Source organism: Typha latifolia, chromosome 7, assembly GCF_019914945.1.
Source record: "Typha latifolia isolate L0001 chromosome 7, TyphaL0001v2, whole genome shotgun sequence".
Lineage (NCBI taxonomy): Eukaryota > Viridiplantae > Streptophyta > Magnoliopsida > Poales > Typhaceae > Typha > Typha latifolia.
The window spans coordinates 5,265,869-5,282,709 of NC_133092.1; the positions used below are offsets into that span (position 1 = coordinate 5,265,869).

A 16,841-nucleotide genomic window follows, 5' to 3' on the forward strand; every position below is an offset into this window, starting at 1 on the left:
CTGCGAGCTTTTTGAACGGATCTAGTGCTCAAGCCAAGCTTAGTTCAAGCCTAAATCGAGCTCAAGTTTTAAATAAGATCAATTCAAGTTTTAAACAAACCTAGTTCATGTAAGAGTTGATTAAAGCTTGAAATTCAAGGTTCGAACCCGTAAATTTATCAAAAGAATGGAACTCTAATACATGCAACTAATTATCAAATTATCAAAATAAAAATAGACTATTATGTTTAGTTAGTAGGGTTAGATCAAACTAGAGGCAGATATAAACCATTATGTCTTAATCTAATAGTCACAAATTATACATAGCATAAATTAATATTATATATATATATAAGTTTGGCTCGAAATTAATTTCCATCAAATTTAGTAGACCAAGCACGGTTGATTCATATTATCGAGTACATGACTTACTCTTTGTTTGGCATCACTGATTCGGGGTAAGGTCTATTCACTGAGCCTTTTGCTTATGACTCTATTTCTTTTCTAATCCCCTCAGATATGTGGTACGTAATAACGACTTGAGAAGATATTTTAGAGCAATGATGAGGTAAGCTATATATGCGAGATGGTATAGATGATAGTTTATATAGAAATTAAGTTGTACCAGTATCTGATACTTGTACTCTTTTGTATTAGACGATGATTTGTATAATACAGGTCGAATCATAGTGTACTCTTATATTAGTTATTTTAGTTGTATCTTGATGGTTTGTTGTGGCTTGTGTGGGTCCTGCCAGATTATGTAGCGGTCTAGTGTATATTATTGTGGACTTTGATATTCATATGTTAACAGGTTTATTTGGTTAAGAGTATGATTTATTTGGTGATGGATTATGTGGTCATGGATAGGTTAGCATGTTTTATTTGATGATGTCATAATTATATGTGCTCAGGAGAGTATCTGGGTGTGACGGGCTCCGCCCGACCTGTCGCGTGCGCCGCACGTGCCGTGTGGGCGCGTGGGCGTGCACGTGCCCGTGCTGGGCGGGGGCATTACAATACCAACCACTGCTCTGTTTGTCATTGTCAAGCAATTAAAATAGGCTTTAATAAGAAACAAAAACATTTCAAATATAAAATTTAAAATAAAAATCTTTACCTACTACTTGCCAATGTTAAATGCCTCTTGATTAATACGTAGGATAGAGATCCCATACAATTACAACACTTGAAATATGACTTAAATTTATATTCTAAACTCACAAATATCATGCAAGAAAGTTCAATTATAGAATTGGAAATCAGGAATTTAATAGTCTTAGGATCTACTGTATATCTCTTGGCTTTAGCAACACCCACCCACAAAACGTGCAAGTGTCTTGGATATATATATATATGAAAACACAAGAGGAATGTTGTAAGTGCACAAGCATATCTAAAAAACGGAACACAAGATTTACGTGATTCACTCAATGCCGGGCTACATCTAGTAGTATGAGGAAAAGTAATTTTACTATTAAGAATATGAGAAATAAGTAGCGAAATCTCATCTGTTTACTATCTATAAGTAACCGGAACACAAGATTTACGTGATTCACTCAATGCCGGGCTACATCTAGTAGTATGAGGAAAAGTAATTTTACTATTAAGAATATGAGAAATAAGTAGCGAGATCTCATCTGTTTACTATCTATAAGTAACTGATGGCTCCTTTTAGAGCAGTGAGGAAATTGGAGGAGCTGACTTCGTTGTTCGACATTCTAATTATGCCTCCCTTTTTGCGGGTGCTCATTGTGGATCGTATTTGTCCGTCTTGATAGCTGAGGCAGCGGTGATTAGAGATGCACTACTATTTCTAGGAGACAAATTGAATCTGATTCTCTCTTTGTGGTCAATATTTTGAATGGTGCAGCTAAGCCTGCTTAGTCCGTAAAGGCCATAGTGGAAGACATAAATTTTCTTACTTGTAATTATTAAAATTGTAAAGTTAACTATATTTTTAGAGAGGCTAATCATTTTGCCAATTGGTTGGCTAATTATGGTAGAATAGGCTATGGTTATATTTGAGATGAGAATTTTCTTTTGATTTTTTATAGTTGTTCGTCTCCGATTCTAACGAAGCTTTTTGTAATCGTAGAAGTTAGTTTATAAAATCCCTTTTCATTTAGAAAAAAAAAACTAGCTATAAGTATATAACCTTATGAGAGGAAAACCTTTTTGTTACCCATCCTTAAACAAATCAGTTTTCAAGAGTCTCCTAGCCATCATTTCTGACCAAACTTGAAACTTTGAATTGACAAGAAAACTTGGAGAGCTAAACCCTCAATTCCTTTCTTCTCTACACCAACGAGAGAGAGAGAAACTTCTTCTATCAACCCACCTAATATTTAGGTAAACTCAAGCTCTCTTCGTTCAGTCGAAAATTATGAGTCAAGAAAAACTCGAACCTATTTGATTTGATTAGGTGAGTTTGATATCAGAAAGCCAACATAATATACACGAAAGTAAACACGAACTTCTCTCTTCTCTTTCACCCTAATCTTGCACTACCCATATGTTCGGCACATTCTGCAACTTTAGCACTCTATTTATTATTGCATCTCATTTGTGTCCCTTGCACATTTATTACGAGCTCTCATAGTACTTATCATGTGCCTTTATTTCTCGTCTAAAATGCTAACCCTCTATATCTTTATATAGGTATCCTATTTCTATCCTTCTCCTAGTCAAACTAGGGTATACTTCTTATTCCATTATGAGATATTTTATAATCTTATAATTTAACTAGAAGAGTTCTCGCTATCTCCTACATTATAAAGGAGACCAAAAATATAGATCAACAAGCTAATTTCCTAGTCAGATTAGGACTAATCATGAGGCCTAATCTAACAAATTTACACCATAATTAAACTAGTCAACCCAAGCTTGATTAAGCTTGACTTGAATAAGGCTCGATTATGATCAAATGAACCAATTAGATCAATCCTAAGACAATAAGATATTCTACTGACCATTAGATCAAGATTCACGAGACTCAAACTATACATAATATAATTTGATGGAGGGCAAGCCATTGCGTGCTCAAACTCGATTATTCAGAGTGGGCTCGAGCCTACATTAAGTTTGAACCGAGCTTGAGTCGAACTAGAGCTACAGAAATCAAATAACAAAATAATTCACAGAGAGTCTACAATTAATCACACCACAACCTGCATGTTACTTCTTTTTTTTTTTTTGTAACGAAATAAGTATTTCAAAAGTTTTACATAATTAAGGGGGTCAATTTCTCAATCAGTCAATATAATTATCCCTTTAAATTATACAAAACTACAATGTGGTTTTAAAGTCAAGGAGACTTGGAGGGCAGGAAGAATGGCATGCCATATACGCCATTACCATCTTAATCAACAGTCTTATTCATTACCGAAACTAAGAAGAGGAGGTGCCTCAAACAACCAAAACGGAGGTATAATTTTAATTAATTAATTACTTAATTAATTAAGTGGACGCGTGATTAGTAATCGTATACGCATGCGACCAAGTGAACAAGTGATTGACCACCACCGCGTTAACACTGCCACCACCATCAATGTCCACATAAATGCCTGTCTCAAAGTTAGGAGAATGACACATCGGCATGCTGGCCGACATAGGACAGTATTATACCTTTCACACTATTTATGATTATATTTTATTATTATTTTTTAAAATCTAATAAATATGTCGGACAATAGGACTTTTACGATAGGATTCGTTCAACTGAGTTGCGGTGATTGACTTTGATTGAATATATTTTAACCTCTCTAATTTTTTTTTAAAGAAATATTTACTCGGTGTCTGAAAATTTGATCGAAAGTGATTTTAATGTCCGATAAACTCTTCTTTTGTATCATAGTTGATTATGTATATTTTTTAAGGTTATAAGCTATTTATAATCTAACTAATAAATTTTTGTGTTCCGAATTTAATATTATATTTAATATTTATCTTTTTAATATATGAAACTATATTATAATAACTAATAGAAATAAATAAATTGGCTTTTTCCTAGAAAGAAAAATGATTGTCGATCTATCAAGTACTATAAAACCGCAATATAAAATTTTGACCCTTTCAAAAATATTTACTATAAACGATTTATAGCATCCGTTGAACAAACTATAATAGGTGGGCCTAACTCTATCAACAGTTGTCTTAGGTTTCCAAAAGTTTCCTGGTTACATTATATGTTCTAGGCTTGCAGAGTGGGCAAATCTACCTAATTTTTTCCCCTTATTGGTCATTACAATTTATATAATAGAAATTATATGGAAAACCCTAAAATAATCTTTCTTTTTTCACTGATGTCTAACGAGGGCAACAAGACTACTAATTCTATCGTTCACAAGGCCATGTCTTGAACTGCTGCTTGGACGAAACATATAGATTGGCTTAAGACTCTTTGCTCTTAGGAATCTATCACGGTTACGCTTCGCTTTTGATTTTCTCTATGTTATCTATTGGAACTCAAGTATAGAACTTGTGTCAAAGAACTGTCGCTATATTTTATTTTTTTTCTCTTCTTCTGTGTATCATGCTACATTAATGTATTACTAAAAGATAATAAATTATTCTAACCTACAGGGTTTTTATATTAAAAAAAATTATATCCATGGGGATTATTAAACTGTTAATTAACCTCTTTATGTAATTATACTTGTTAGAAGCATTTATCAAAAAATAAAATAGCTGAAGCTGGCACTGTGCAAGTGCTGTTTGCTGTTCGTGCCATCGCACGCGACCGATTCAGCTCCATTTCGACCGTTAAAACTTCCGGGCTTAAACGCGCTTCTTGTTTTAATTTTTTTTTTTTTTTTTTTTTCCTTTTTCTTTCTTTTTTTCACCGCGCTCCTTCTTAAATTCTCTAATCTCTATAAATACTCGTCTCATCCCCGCAAAGAGAGGAAGGACTCCTCTCCTCCCTTCCATTCTTTCCCCACCGCCCCCCCTTCTTCTCCTCCACACCCTTCTCCTCTCTTTCTTCGCTCTTCCTCCGGAACAAATTCTCCCTTTCTTCTGGTTCTCGTTCGAATTTGGGGGTTCCCGGAGCTCTATTTCGAGCTCCCAGGATCCAAATTTCGTCGTGGAATGATATGATTTGTTCTCTTGATTCCATCAAGATGCGGAGACTTTGATATATTTATTGTTGGTTTTTTCTTTTTTTGTTTTCATCTTCTGGGTTTGAGAACTTTGGGGTCTGTAAGGATATATAGGGATGGAGGCGGCGAGGCGGGCGATCCGGCGACAGTTCTCGACTGGGTCGATAAGAAAGAGCGGCAAGCTAAGCTTCCGCCGGAATCTGTCCTTCGACCCGAGGCTCGGCAGAGCGGTCCGCTTCGCCTTCGGGCGGCAATCCTCACTCGACCCTAACCGGCGGAGCCGGAGCCCGGGGCGCGAGGAGCTCACCGTACCCGAGAACCTCGACTCCACGATGCAGCTCCTGTTCTCGGCCTCCCAGGGCGACGCCCAAGGCGTGGAGGAGATCCTGAATGAGGGGATTGATGTCAATAGCATCGACCTCGATGGCAGGACGGCTCTCCACATCGCGGCGTGCGAGGGTCAACTCGATGTCGTAAAGCTGCTGCTGAGCAGGAGAGCTAATATCGATGCCCGAGATCGGTGGGGAAGCACGGTAACGATTTCCCGCCAAGTTACATGCCCAGCGATATTTGCCTCTTTCGACCACTTTAATATTGAAATGTAATTTCTTACCCCTTGTCATTATAGGCTGCAGCTGATGCCAAGTTCTATGGCAATCTTGAAGTCTACAATATCTTGAAAGCTAGAGGAGCCAAAGTTCCAGTATTTGCTCTATGATCCTTTCAAACTAACTTTCTTTCCAGGATTTGCATTGCAATTTTTTTAAGAAAAATTGTTTGTTATTTTTTGCGCCCTTTGCAGAAGACGAGGAAGACTCCGATGACGGTTTCTAATCCCCGAGACATTCCAGAGTATGAGCTCAATCCAGGAGAGCTTCAATTCCGCCGAGGAGAAGAGGTTCTGAAGGCATGTTCTTATTGGCTTAACTTCCACAACTAATTAGGTGTGATCAAGGGTTAGGATTAATAATCATGGATAACTTCCTAGAGAGGAAATAATTATTCTTAAAAGGTATATTTTTATTTATAATTCATTTATCTTTAGATTAAAAAAATTCATGTCTGTTACTGTGACTTTTCAATATAGTTTCTAGCCGTCAAACTTACTAGGCAATGAATCATCTCGCAATACAAGACAAACATGCATAGTTACATGAGGCAACAATCTAGATGTTCTTCTACATTTGATGCTACTAATCAGGAAAGCTGATCGTAGTTTTACTTGATATCAACTGATCCCGTTTTCCGAGCAGGAGCAGCATTATCTTATTTAGCAATGCATAATCTTTTGAGAAGATTACTAAACTTAATTCTGCAACGCGCAGGGCACATATCAAGTTGCAAAATGGAATGGGACTAAAGTTTCCGTTAAAATACTTGACAAAGAAAGATATTCGGATCCAGACAGCATGTATGGTTCATATCCTCTTCTCTTCCTAATTTGTAATAGTTGCTTGATGGATCAAAGCAAATGTGGTGAATGCACAGCTGATTCTTGGAATTCTTGTTTCTTGCAGAAATGCTTTCAAGCACGAGTTGACATTGTTGGAAAAGGTTCGGCACCCAAATGTGGTTCAGTTTGTAGGAGCTGTTACTCAAAATATACCGATGATGATCGTTTCAGAGTATCATCCAAAAGTAAGCTTAGCATTCGAAATTGCCAAATTGAACTCACTAGAGTTATTTTAGATGTAATTCTCTTAAATTTTTTTCAAATTTCTCTGCTTTAAATTTGTTGAAGTGCTCACGCCTCTTAACATAGTTTTTGAAGCATTCATAAATTCTGTAAGCATAGACAGAGATAGGAGGTACAGATATGACATGATCTGCATAACAATACATCAAACCTTGAAAAATCTATGGTTCGATGGGTTAAGGATTCCGCAATAGTATAATTACTTATATTAGTCCTCCAACAGTAAACTATTTTAACAATAATATTGAAGTACAAAAATCAATATTTTCAAAAATGTTACTGCATGTGAGAAAAAAAAATGGCCTATGCCAATGCTGTAGATTCTGAGGAAAATAACAAATATGAAGTATTGAAATTACTATCAGGAATGACAACATACACATTTCTAAGAAAACTTGCTGGTCAAGCATAAACAAACATATTGCAAGATAAGTACTTCCTTGAACGGGTATTTCATGATCGTATTTCAGTTGCAACCTTTATCTGTTCTATAGACTATCGCCTATATGATCCTCTTGTTTATTTCCACATTTACATCTCAATATATTAATACATGTATTTCCTCCTATTTTCTTACACTCAGGGTGATCTAGGAAGCTATCTCCAGAAGAAAGGGCGGTTGCAGGCTCATAAAGTTTTAAGATTTGCTCTTGATATTGCAAGGCATGTTGGATGTCTAAATTTAAATAATATAACAAAGGTTTACTTTGTTGAAGTTTTATTTTATTTTTCTCCTTTTCTTTTTGTATTCAGGGGAATGAATTATCTTCATCAATGCAAACCTGACCCAATTATTCATTGTGACTTGAAACCAAAGTAAGATGACAGAATAAAGAAATTATAATTGTTTGTACACAAGTAATTCTTTTTCGAAATTTCACTGCACTATGTTCTATACTTTACTATTCGAATTTTGATAAGGTGCCAGAAATATCTTGCTGGATAATGGAGGCCAGTTGAAGGTGGCAGGATTTGGCTTATTGAAGCTATCAAAGATTTCAGCTGACAAAGCAAAATTAGCACATCCAGAATCTCTTATTGAGAACTTAAGTAAGTGAATTTCTCTGCATATCCAAAAAAACATGCTTGTGTATTATACATAGAATTCATTTATCTGTGATACAGAAAAAGCAATTCAGATAACATTCACAATGTAATGCCTTTGTATGACCTAAATTAATGTAATCCTCTATGTATGACCATCTTTTTGTTGCATTTTCATTCAAATAATATTTTAGATTGATATAATTTCATCTGTTTTCTTCTGAATGATACGTTTTCACTGGTTACTCACCAAGATACTTTTCTTCCAGATGAATGCCTTCTCAGAATTTATGAAGATACCTTAAGCAAAAAGAGCATTGCTACATGTGTAGTTTCCAAAATTTTGACAATCGGGAATTTTTGAAGCAGTATAACATTTTACTACTGATCTTACTATATTGAATTAATGTGCAGTTGCTTTCTGGAGGACCAGATTTTGAGAGACAAAATTTATATTTCTTCACTTTTGACATTATCTTACTCTGTTCCACGCATTACTAGGGAGTCATCGGATGACTACTTTTATTAAGGCAAAACTTTATAGGCAAACAGGAATTCTTGGTGTTGTCTTAGAGACAAAAACTTCAAGAAAAATCAAAACTGAAAGATAATATGGAAAATGTGTACGAACTTTAGCATAAAAAATTGCAGGTTTGAACCCTGTCTTTTTCTCTTATTGCCTGAAAAATATCCTCCCACTAGTCTTGCATGGAGTGAAGTAACTAAACTTGTAAAATGAAAGAAAAAGGATGTACTTCTTTTGTTCTGTTAACTTAGCCACTATTAGGTTAAACTTAACTCAAGGTGTTTTCTAAGCAATAGAAAGCTAAAGCAAGGGGGTCAGGTCAGACCATGAAGATCCAAAAGAAAAGGCGTAATGACAGGTAAACGCAAAAAATGTGGTGTTATTGAGAGATTTCACAAAAACTAATCCCAGAATCAAAACCATTGTAAACATAGAATTTTTTCCATCTTTTTCTCTTAGCAGTTGGTGGGGAATAGTACGATGTGGTCTGCATAATCCTATGCCAATCCTTTTGAGAGCATATTTTGTTAGTTTCAGTATGTTTTTGTTCTACTTGTTTTAATATTTTATTACCTTTATTATAGGTTACCTTGCTCATATTATTTTTCTATTTATTTACTAAAGCTAAGAATTATACTATATTTTCACTTCTTTATTATGAACCAAGAACATCAAATAGAACTTCTAAAACATAGCAACTTTTTTCTCACAAACACATCATGTGATCGTCAAAAGTTATTTTCAGGTTGTTGATTTTATAAAATTAAGGTTCTGGAGCAGAGTAAGAATTTGTCAATCTAAACATATTTTTAATCCAAATTTTAACCTTTAAGGAGCATATCGGTAAGAAATGGCAACTAAAATCAACAAATTTTTAGCTCAAGAGTTCCTGATACTCAACAGCTTAATGGCTGCCTCTAGTAGTGTTTTCAGCTCAAAGAGGTTCTTTTAAGTTGAGAATGTCATTAATAATAATATTGTTTAACTGAACAATGGATGTTTCTTCTTACAGGTCCATACATTGCACCTGAAATTTACAGGAATGACATATTTGGCAGAAGTGTTGATGCATTCTCATTTGGTCTAATTCTTTATGAGGTATTCTGGAGTTATTTTGATTCTTATGGAGTTCAATATTTATTTGCCACAAACTCTCTTTGCTTTGGAAACATAGTTGCATTTAGAAAAAGTAGAGGTTGAACTTCATAATTAAATGGGAGATAGTAACAAACAGGACATTCCTAACCTAGTGCAAAATAACTCTGTCATAGACTCATAGTAAACTCCATCTGTTACCTTTTATATGACCATATCCACAAGATGGAATTATGCCTATGATAAGCCATTTTTAATATCTCAATTTTATTGGTTATCATCTGGGAAAGAAAGGAGATTGCTAGTCGGCATATAGAGATAATTATTCTTATCTAGGTGATCGGCAGAATAAAGGAAAGATAGTGTTAGAAACATCTTGAATTGTAGAGCATTGGTAGTCCCTTATTGTATCAAGATGAAGGTAAAAACTTGTTTATTATGCTAGTTTGCCATGGTTCGGTATTTCAAGCCCATAAACTTGTGCTTCTGCTGAATAAGAAATTTGGATCATCTTTCTTAATCTAGTTTTGCTATGTCTTTAGATCATCTTCTTGTGCTGTTTTTGCCGTCCTTTTGATACATAGATCCCATTATCAACCTATACTTTTTCCATATGCATATAGTCTTACAGATTCACTCCCTTAATTTATTCTTGATGAATGTTTCGGGCATTCTTGTCTGGGTTCAGATGATTGAAGGAGCACCAGCTTTTCAACCAAAATCCCCAGGAGAGGTTGCTCAGATGATTTGCGTGGAAGGACTCAGACCGCCATTAAAGAACAAGTCAAAGAGTTATCCTCCAGATGTGAAAGAGTAAGTTCTGTTTGTAAGCTATTTGAGTTGTAAATCTTATTTGCTACATACATTTAAGGCTTCTTTAGTTTCTTATATATAATTTCCATGCTTGACCTTGGTTTCTGGAACTTTACTAACCAAGTAGCTTCCACTCTGTTTGGACATGTTGAAATTTTGAAAAAAGTTCTACAGCCCAGTTATATCCAGCTTGAGATGAAAAGTAGCAGATGCTCCACTTACTCTATCAATTATATAGAATTCTTGTCTTTTTCTTTTATTTATATTTTAAAGATTTAGATATGACAAAGAGACACTAAGATCCAAGATAGTAAAAGTGATTCTTTCACTTTACTGAAGAAGGTTTCATAACGAACACAACATAGATGTAACGATGATCGTATGTCATCTTTCACAGAATACTAGGTCCTTGTGACCTACAATAAGAGCATGTATCTCAATTAAATACTATAAGAAATAGTAAACTGCAATTTGCATGATGTTTTGGCTTCAACGTGTCTAGTTAGTGAGGTCTTTCAAGCTTTGTATCGAATTAAGTTTAGTAAGAGATGTAATATCTTGTGAGGTTTGAAATGTATTCTTAGAAAATTGTGATGTACCAATTAGTACCTTAAGGCACGACATCTCTGCTAGACAACTGAATATTTAGTTACTGCCAGGCTATTTCTTTTTTCTTGTCACAGTTAAGAAATTTTTCGATGCAATTGAATGCTATTTTCAAATATACTAAGCACAGCTGAACAAGGATAGGGGATCATTAGTTGATCCTGAAGAAGCCTCATATTTTATGTTGAAATGTACCAAATTTTTTTATTGTGACATGCAATATTTTCTTTTACAATGTTCTAATTATAAGTGAAATATCAGTTCCATCAACAATAATTCCATTTCACCTCCATATTATAAATTTGATGATTATGAGCCACATTTATATGTAGGTTAATTGAAGAATGCTGGGATCCCCAGCCTGTAGTGAGGCCAACATTTTCAGAAGTGATCATTCGACTGGATAAAATATACGCTACTTGTGCTAAACAAGGACGATGGAAGGACACATTTAAACTTCCTTGGTATGTATTCAAGTCATTCAAATAAACTAGTTCTTGTTGTAACAAGATTATGAATATTGATCCATATTTGTTGGAAATATATTTCTGAACAAAATCTTTCCATTCTCAGCTAAGCACTAGTAATATAATAGAAATCTTTTAAGCAAGTACTAGTGACTGCTTGTTTCAAATGAAAATTCTTCCTTTCATAGAAGTGTTGGAGAGGTGAGATTAGGCTTACCTGTTGCAACAAAGTGGCCATTATTTTGAGTCAGTCACAGAAACAACATCTCTAGTGACATGAACTTCATGCACTTAACGAATATAGTCCTCTTATTAACAAACAAAATATCTTTTGATTGCTTTACGCATTAGATTTTCTACTATAGGTAAGTTTTCATCTACACCATTTATGAACTATATGGAAGTTTGACTGTTTAATAAACTATTAATTCAAAACAAGAAACACCTCTAAAACACTTGCATGAGATGTGGTTCTCTATATTCTAACTATAACTTTGTGCTATATATTTCATAAAGTACAGAAGTAGCACCCCATCAGTAGTAGTCGCTGTTGGCTTGATTATTTAATTTCTTAGGAGAATCAAGGTTTGTTCTATTTGTTTAGGATTCTCTTTTCCCACATCTAACTTAGTATTATATATTGGAATTATGCTACATATTGCTAGTATCTCTCATACTTATCATTTACTAAATTGTCTATTCGTTTGGGTTTTTTTATATATATAACATTATATTTAATCCATCCTCCTCTGCATTGCAGGAAATAGCAAGGAATATGAAGTCGTAAAATATTTTTTTCTTTATGTAAGATGAAAACTTCCTTGGTTTGCCATTTTCTCACAAAATGAAAGTAGAAGAAAGAATTGGAAGGTTTCTTCTGACAATATATGTAAATGGCATACAGTATCTTTCCAATTAAGGAGCTAAATAGTTCCTTTATACATATCATGAGTTGAATCGATCACAATATTGTAATACTTGTTGCAATTTGTAACTATTCTCGAAAACTCATGAGTCATGCTGCTTCCCCTAATCAATCCAGACTCTCATACCAAACGATATGTATGAATGCATACGCTCCCCAAATCAATTTTTTTTTTCTTTTGTAGCAATTGGGTCTTGAATTTTCTGATCAAACTCAACTATTTGATCAAGTCACTGCTAGTTGATGAGTGGTTCAAATTCTATTTCACACCTGAAGAAAAAAAATATCTTAGGGTGCATTATGAGAAAATTGTTAAGTTTGTGAGATGATCTTGTTCAATATGATAAGGTTGAATGTCTATACTTTAAGGTAATGGCTGGAATCTGTAAATGCTGACTGAGCTTGATAATTAGTTTGATATTCTTCTAAGAGGAGATATAACATGAGCAATCTTACCCTCATTCAAGGAAGGTGTCATGTAATGTGCTTTCAAATTGTTTGCTGAAATATGATGTTCAAATGCTTGAGATACTCATGTGAGCACATCCTAACCATCCAAATAGTGGGCCTCCAAGGATTAATGATAATATATGAAACTTGAAATAGAGCAGACCTAGAGCTAGCTTCTTTTTTCTTCTTTTTTTTACTTCCATTAAACCTAGCTCAGAGCTGAGGAGGATTAAATAAGCAATGAGATCATTTAATATAAGAATATATATCAATAACCTCTTTGTTAAAATCAAGAAATTTTGATACTTATACAGAAGAACAAAGTGAGACACTATTGCTTCAACTACCCCAAATGTTAAGGAGAAGAGTGACTTGAATCATGAAACAATGCAAATCTAAGTCATTTATTCTGATCTAGAGTGCTTGACATGCTTTTCTGCACCTTAAGCTCCAATTGCCCACAGAAACAATAAAATGAGAGCATGATTAGCTCAAGCGATTCGATGTGTGGCGAGTTGTATTTTTTATATTTTTTATTTTATTTTATAGAGCAGGGTTCCTCATCCTTAAGCCTTAGAATGTGATGGAAGAGGATAAGAAGCAGGTATATATTCCGGTTCTTGAGGTCATATTCCTCTCTTTCTTTATTATCAAGTAAAAAAACAACCCATGATTCCTTTACTTTTTGTTGAGAATAACCATTTTGTTTGCTTGTAGTATGAGAATCTCGGATGTCGGTGGTTTTCAATCCTTTTCTTGGATTTTTAGAACGCTACCAACATTCTTTCCTTTTGGTTCAAGAATCAAGAGAGATGTTTTAGGACAACATAAAGGTAATAGATTAGGAAGTTCTCTTCTTAAAGCTTTTCAAACTATTTCTAATATTTCTCACGCTGATGATGTCTCCATAAATGCAGTCTCCAAGCTAACACTGAAAGATAATGCTGTGCGAAGAGATGGCCTTCATGGGTACATATTTCAACCTACAAACATTTCAAACCAATTTAATGGTATGAATGCTCACTTGATCCCAAATATATATATATATAGATGCAGATCAAGTAAAGGAGATGAAGCTAAATGCCCCATCAAATAGCAATTCCATAGAGAAACTAGCTCCTGTGGTGATTAATTTGAATGTTAAAGATCGAAGCACAAATGTCATCTCTCAAGCCACTCCTCCAACAATCTCTAGAGAAATCTCAACACCTCGACGTGAAGGGAAAATCCTTAAGGCCCTCAAGGAGAGTGGCATCTTTGCTCCTAAAAGAGGTAGCTGTTCACATATCTCCACACAAAGTTAACAACTTCGTTTGAATCCTAACCTTTCCTCTTTTCTCTTCTTTCATAAGTCCTACAGGAGAGGTTGAACAAGAAGCTTTTCTTGAGGATTCCTGGACTAGCCACAGCTATTACAAAAACCAAGTTAACGAGGATACGTAAATTGTTTTCTGCTACAATAGCTTCAATGAAACACACCAAAGACTCAGCCTCTACTACTTCAAGTGGTAATTCTTCCACTTTTATGGTCTTGATTAGGATCTAAACAGTTAGCTATCACTGTTGCATTCTTCTTGCAGGAGGAGTTTCTCCATCAGTAACTAGAACTCGAAATGAAGCTAATGGATCAGATGCGGAAGAGGACTCTCCCCTTGATGGAGCTGCTGGTATATCAACTCCTCCAAAAAAGATCATTTTGACTTGCAAGATGAAAGTTTCAGCTTCAGAATACGAGAAAAGAAGAATCACACGTAAGTGGGACTACGTCAAAGTGATCATAGGTGATATTCAAGAAGCTTTGAGAGAGAACCCAACCTCCATAGAGACAGCTGAAATAATAGAAAACGGCGTCGAAGAATTACAACAACTTGGGCAAGACATTGAAGCTTCAGTAGAGGAAATCGTGCCCATGCTAGAGAAACTTGCAGCAGAGATTAAGTATCACAGCTATTTGGATATACAGATAGTGAAAAGAGAAATATCATCGAAATTGTCTACTGAGCTAACGTCTCTTACTGATCCCTATGTACAATACGCAGAGGCTGCTGAGCACTGGAGGAACACAATGGACATGCAAGAGAATATGCTAGAGAGAGTCGAAAAGAGACGTGGGAGTTACGACACAAAGATTTGGTGTCAACGAAACAAGATTGCCAAGATTAAGAAAGAATTAGCGAGTGCAAAAGAGGAGTTAGAGGGTATGAAGAAAGAGATGAATGATCTCCTGGAAGAGGAGGAACGCAAAAAAGAAATAAAGCCAGTACTCTTGGAGTTAAACCTCAACGCTATTAAGGAGGAGGTCAATCAAATCAACGACTACGTGGATCACTTAAATGAAACCGTTGATCGAGAGTTTGAGATACGAAAGAAGGAGAAGCTAGATTTGGTGGAATAATTGCTGGAGTTGGAAATATCTTAAACTTGATTACTTCATGGAAACTTATTAGAGAGAATAACTTCATTCTTCTGCATGCTTTATTCTTTCCAAGCCTTCAACATTCTTCATTTCTTGAGATACTCATGCGACCATCGGTGTAAACGACCCAAGCTTAAGCTTTAAACGAGTCCAATTTAAAGCCAATTTCAACCGAGATTAATTTAAGCCTAATTTAATCAGCTCAACCCTTAAACAAGCTTAATTCAAGCGTAAACAAGAGAAATAAACCTCGGAGGTTTGTCTATTATTATTATTATTATGGAAAAAAAAAACTAATGTTGAGCTAATCAAGCTTCCCAGTAAATCAAAAGGAGGAAATTCCTATAGTCGGGCCAGCAGAAGATCGTCATAAGAAGTGACTATGAGAAGGATGACTAATGACTTCTGTTTGTAGTCATTGGAATATGTGGGAAGGTGATAGATATAATGGAGTCTTCGATCAAACAAGATCTCATTTAAATTTTGTTTAGCAAATTAAATGACATCTCAAATTTAATATACTACTATTTTGCTATAGCGTTTAAGTAAAACACTATATTGTTAAGCATTTTACTTATCTAAAAGTAAAGTGTTGATTATATGAGTAATTTTTTTTTACGTAAATAAAACAGTTTTAGCATTTTAAAAAATTAATATTTTTATTTAAATGTTAAAAAGCTGAATATTTTAGCGTTTTATTTATGACTATACTAAAATAGATTCATTTTAGTATTAAATATAAAATAAATTTAATTGAATATATAAAATTTTAAAAATATCTAGTTTGATCAAAAAAATCGATAAAGTTGGATCTATGGAAGCTTTGAACCCCACTTGCAATGCTTTCATATTTTCTAGACTTTTTCTCTTGGATCTTTGGAAGAAATGATTGGCTGCAATATTTCTTGGATCTATAACTTTCTTTTGAAAATAATATAAAATTAAGCACTAGTGGTGGGGCAGCTTTATTTTTTCTCTACCACTAGATGTGGGTAGTGCTGCAGACTGATTTCAGAATCCCTTATATATATATATATATATATATATATATATATATATATATATATAAATGTTATCCAAGATTTATTTCAAACTGAATCTAAGTCGAGTTTGATTTAAGAATAAGTTTAAATCTCCTTAACAAATAGCTCGAATTGAATATATGAAGAAAGCTCAATGTAATTATAAATAGAGATAATTCTACATAGGCCTCTTGAAATATTATTATTTTTCACATACACTCCATGAAATTTTTTTATTAACCCACATATATCACATACACCTCATGAACTAAAAAAGAAAATATCACCATATATCCCTTAAACTAAAAAAAAAATTAATGATACAAAAAATTGGGAGTGTATATGTGGTACAAAAAAATATTTAAATAGTGTTGTGGAAAAAAGTAATAGTTTAGGAGTCTAAGCGGAATAATCATGGACGACAATTGTAAAATCGCAAAATCTCCGAGTGAAGCCCCAAACAAGTACAAGGTTACTCAAATATATGCGAGTGAGTAATCTCCTTAATAATCCCACAATAATGATAATTTTCCTAATAATCTCGTCAAATAAAAAAGGATAGTTTGAGGTGAAAAGAGATGCAAAAAAATCCAAAGAAAAAAAAAGGATATTTTAATAAAGCTCCATTTCAAACAAGGGTTCTCCAAATTGAAGAGGTCTATTTTCATAAGATTCTTCTACAAATCAATATTGTCTAATTAGA

At 34.3% G+C, this 16,841-nt stretch overlaps 2 protein-coding genes across 4 annotated transcripts; both read left to right on the forward strand.

The window, feature by feature from the left end:
* The first annotated feature begins 4,974 nt into the window (after positions 1 to 4,974).
* LOC140792968 (integrin-linked protein kinase 1-like) lies at positions 4,975 to 12,362 on the forward strand. 2 transcript variants are annotated; one of them, XM_073144238.1, is made up of 12 exons: positions 4,975 to 5,611; positions 5,707 to 5,781; positions 5,881 to 5,985; positions 6,404 to 6,489; positions 6,596 to 6,716; positions 7,358 to 7,437; positions 7,528 to 7,590; positions 7,703 to 7,824; positions 9,357 to 9,442; positions 10,128 to 10,252; positions 11,191 to 11,322; positions 12,086 to 12,362. In XM_073144238.1, the coding sequence occupies exons 1-12, from the start codon at positions 5,195 to 5,197 to the stop codon at positions 12,090 to 12,092; spliced, it is 1,419 nt and encodes a 472-aa protein (XP_073000339.1). In that variant the 5' UTR covers positions 4,975 to 5,194; the 3' UTR covers positions 12,093 to 12,362. The 2 variants fall into 2 exon arrangements, with proteins under 2 accessions (XP_073000339.1, XP_073000338.1); XM_073144237.1 differs by lacking the exon at positions 12,086 to 12,362 and having other exon boundaries at positions 5,049 to 5,611; positions 11,191 to 11,490.
* A 1,043-nt stretch (positions 12,363 to 13,405) lies between these two features.
* On the forward strand, positions 13,406 to 15,171 carry LOC140792596 (uncharacterized). Of its 2 annotated transcripts, XM_073143676.1 has the most exons (5): positions 13,406 to 13,533; positions 13,618 to 13,669; positions 13,751 to 13,972; positions 14,053 to 14,208; positions 14,281 to 15,171. In XM_073143676.1, the coding sequence occupies exons 2-5, from the start codon at positions 13,642 to 13,644 to the stop codon at positions 15,093 to 15,095; spliced, it is 1,221 nt and encodes a 406-aa protein (XP_072999777.1). In that variant the 5' UTR covers positions 13,406 to 13,533; positions 13,618 to 13,641; the 3' UTR covers positions 15,096 to 15,171. The 2 variants fall into 2 exon arrangements, with proteins under 2 accessions (XP_072999777.1, XP_072999778.1); XM_073143677.1 differs by lacking the exon at positions 13,406 to 13,533 and having other exon boundaries at positions 13,560 to 13,669.
* Positions 15,172 to 16,841: the final 1,670 nt, after the last annotated feature.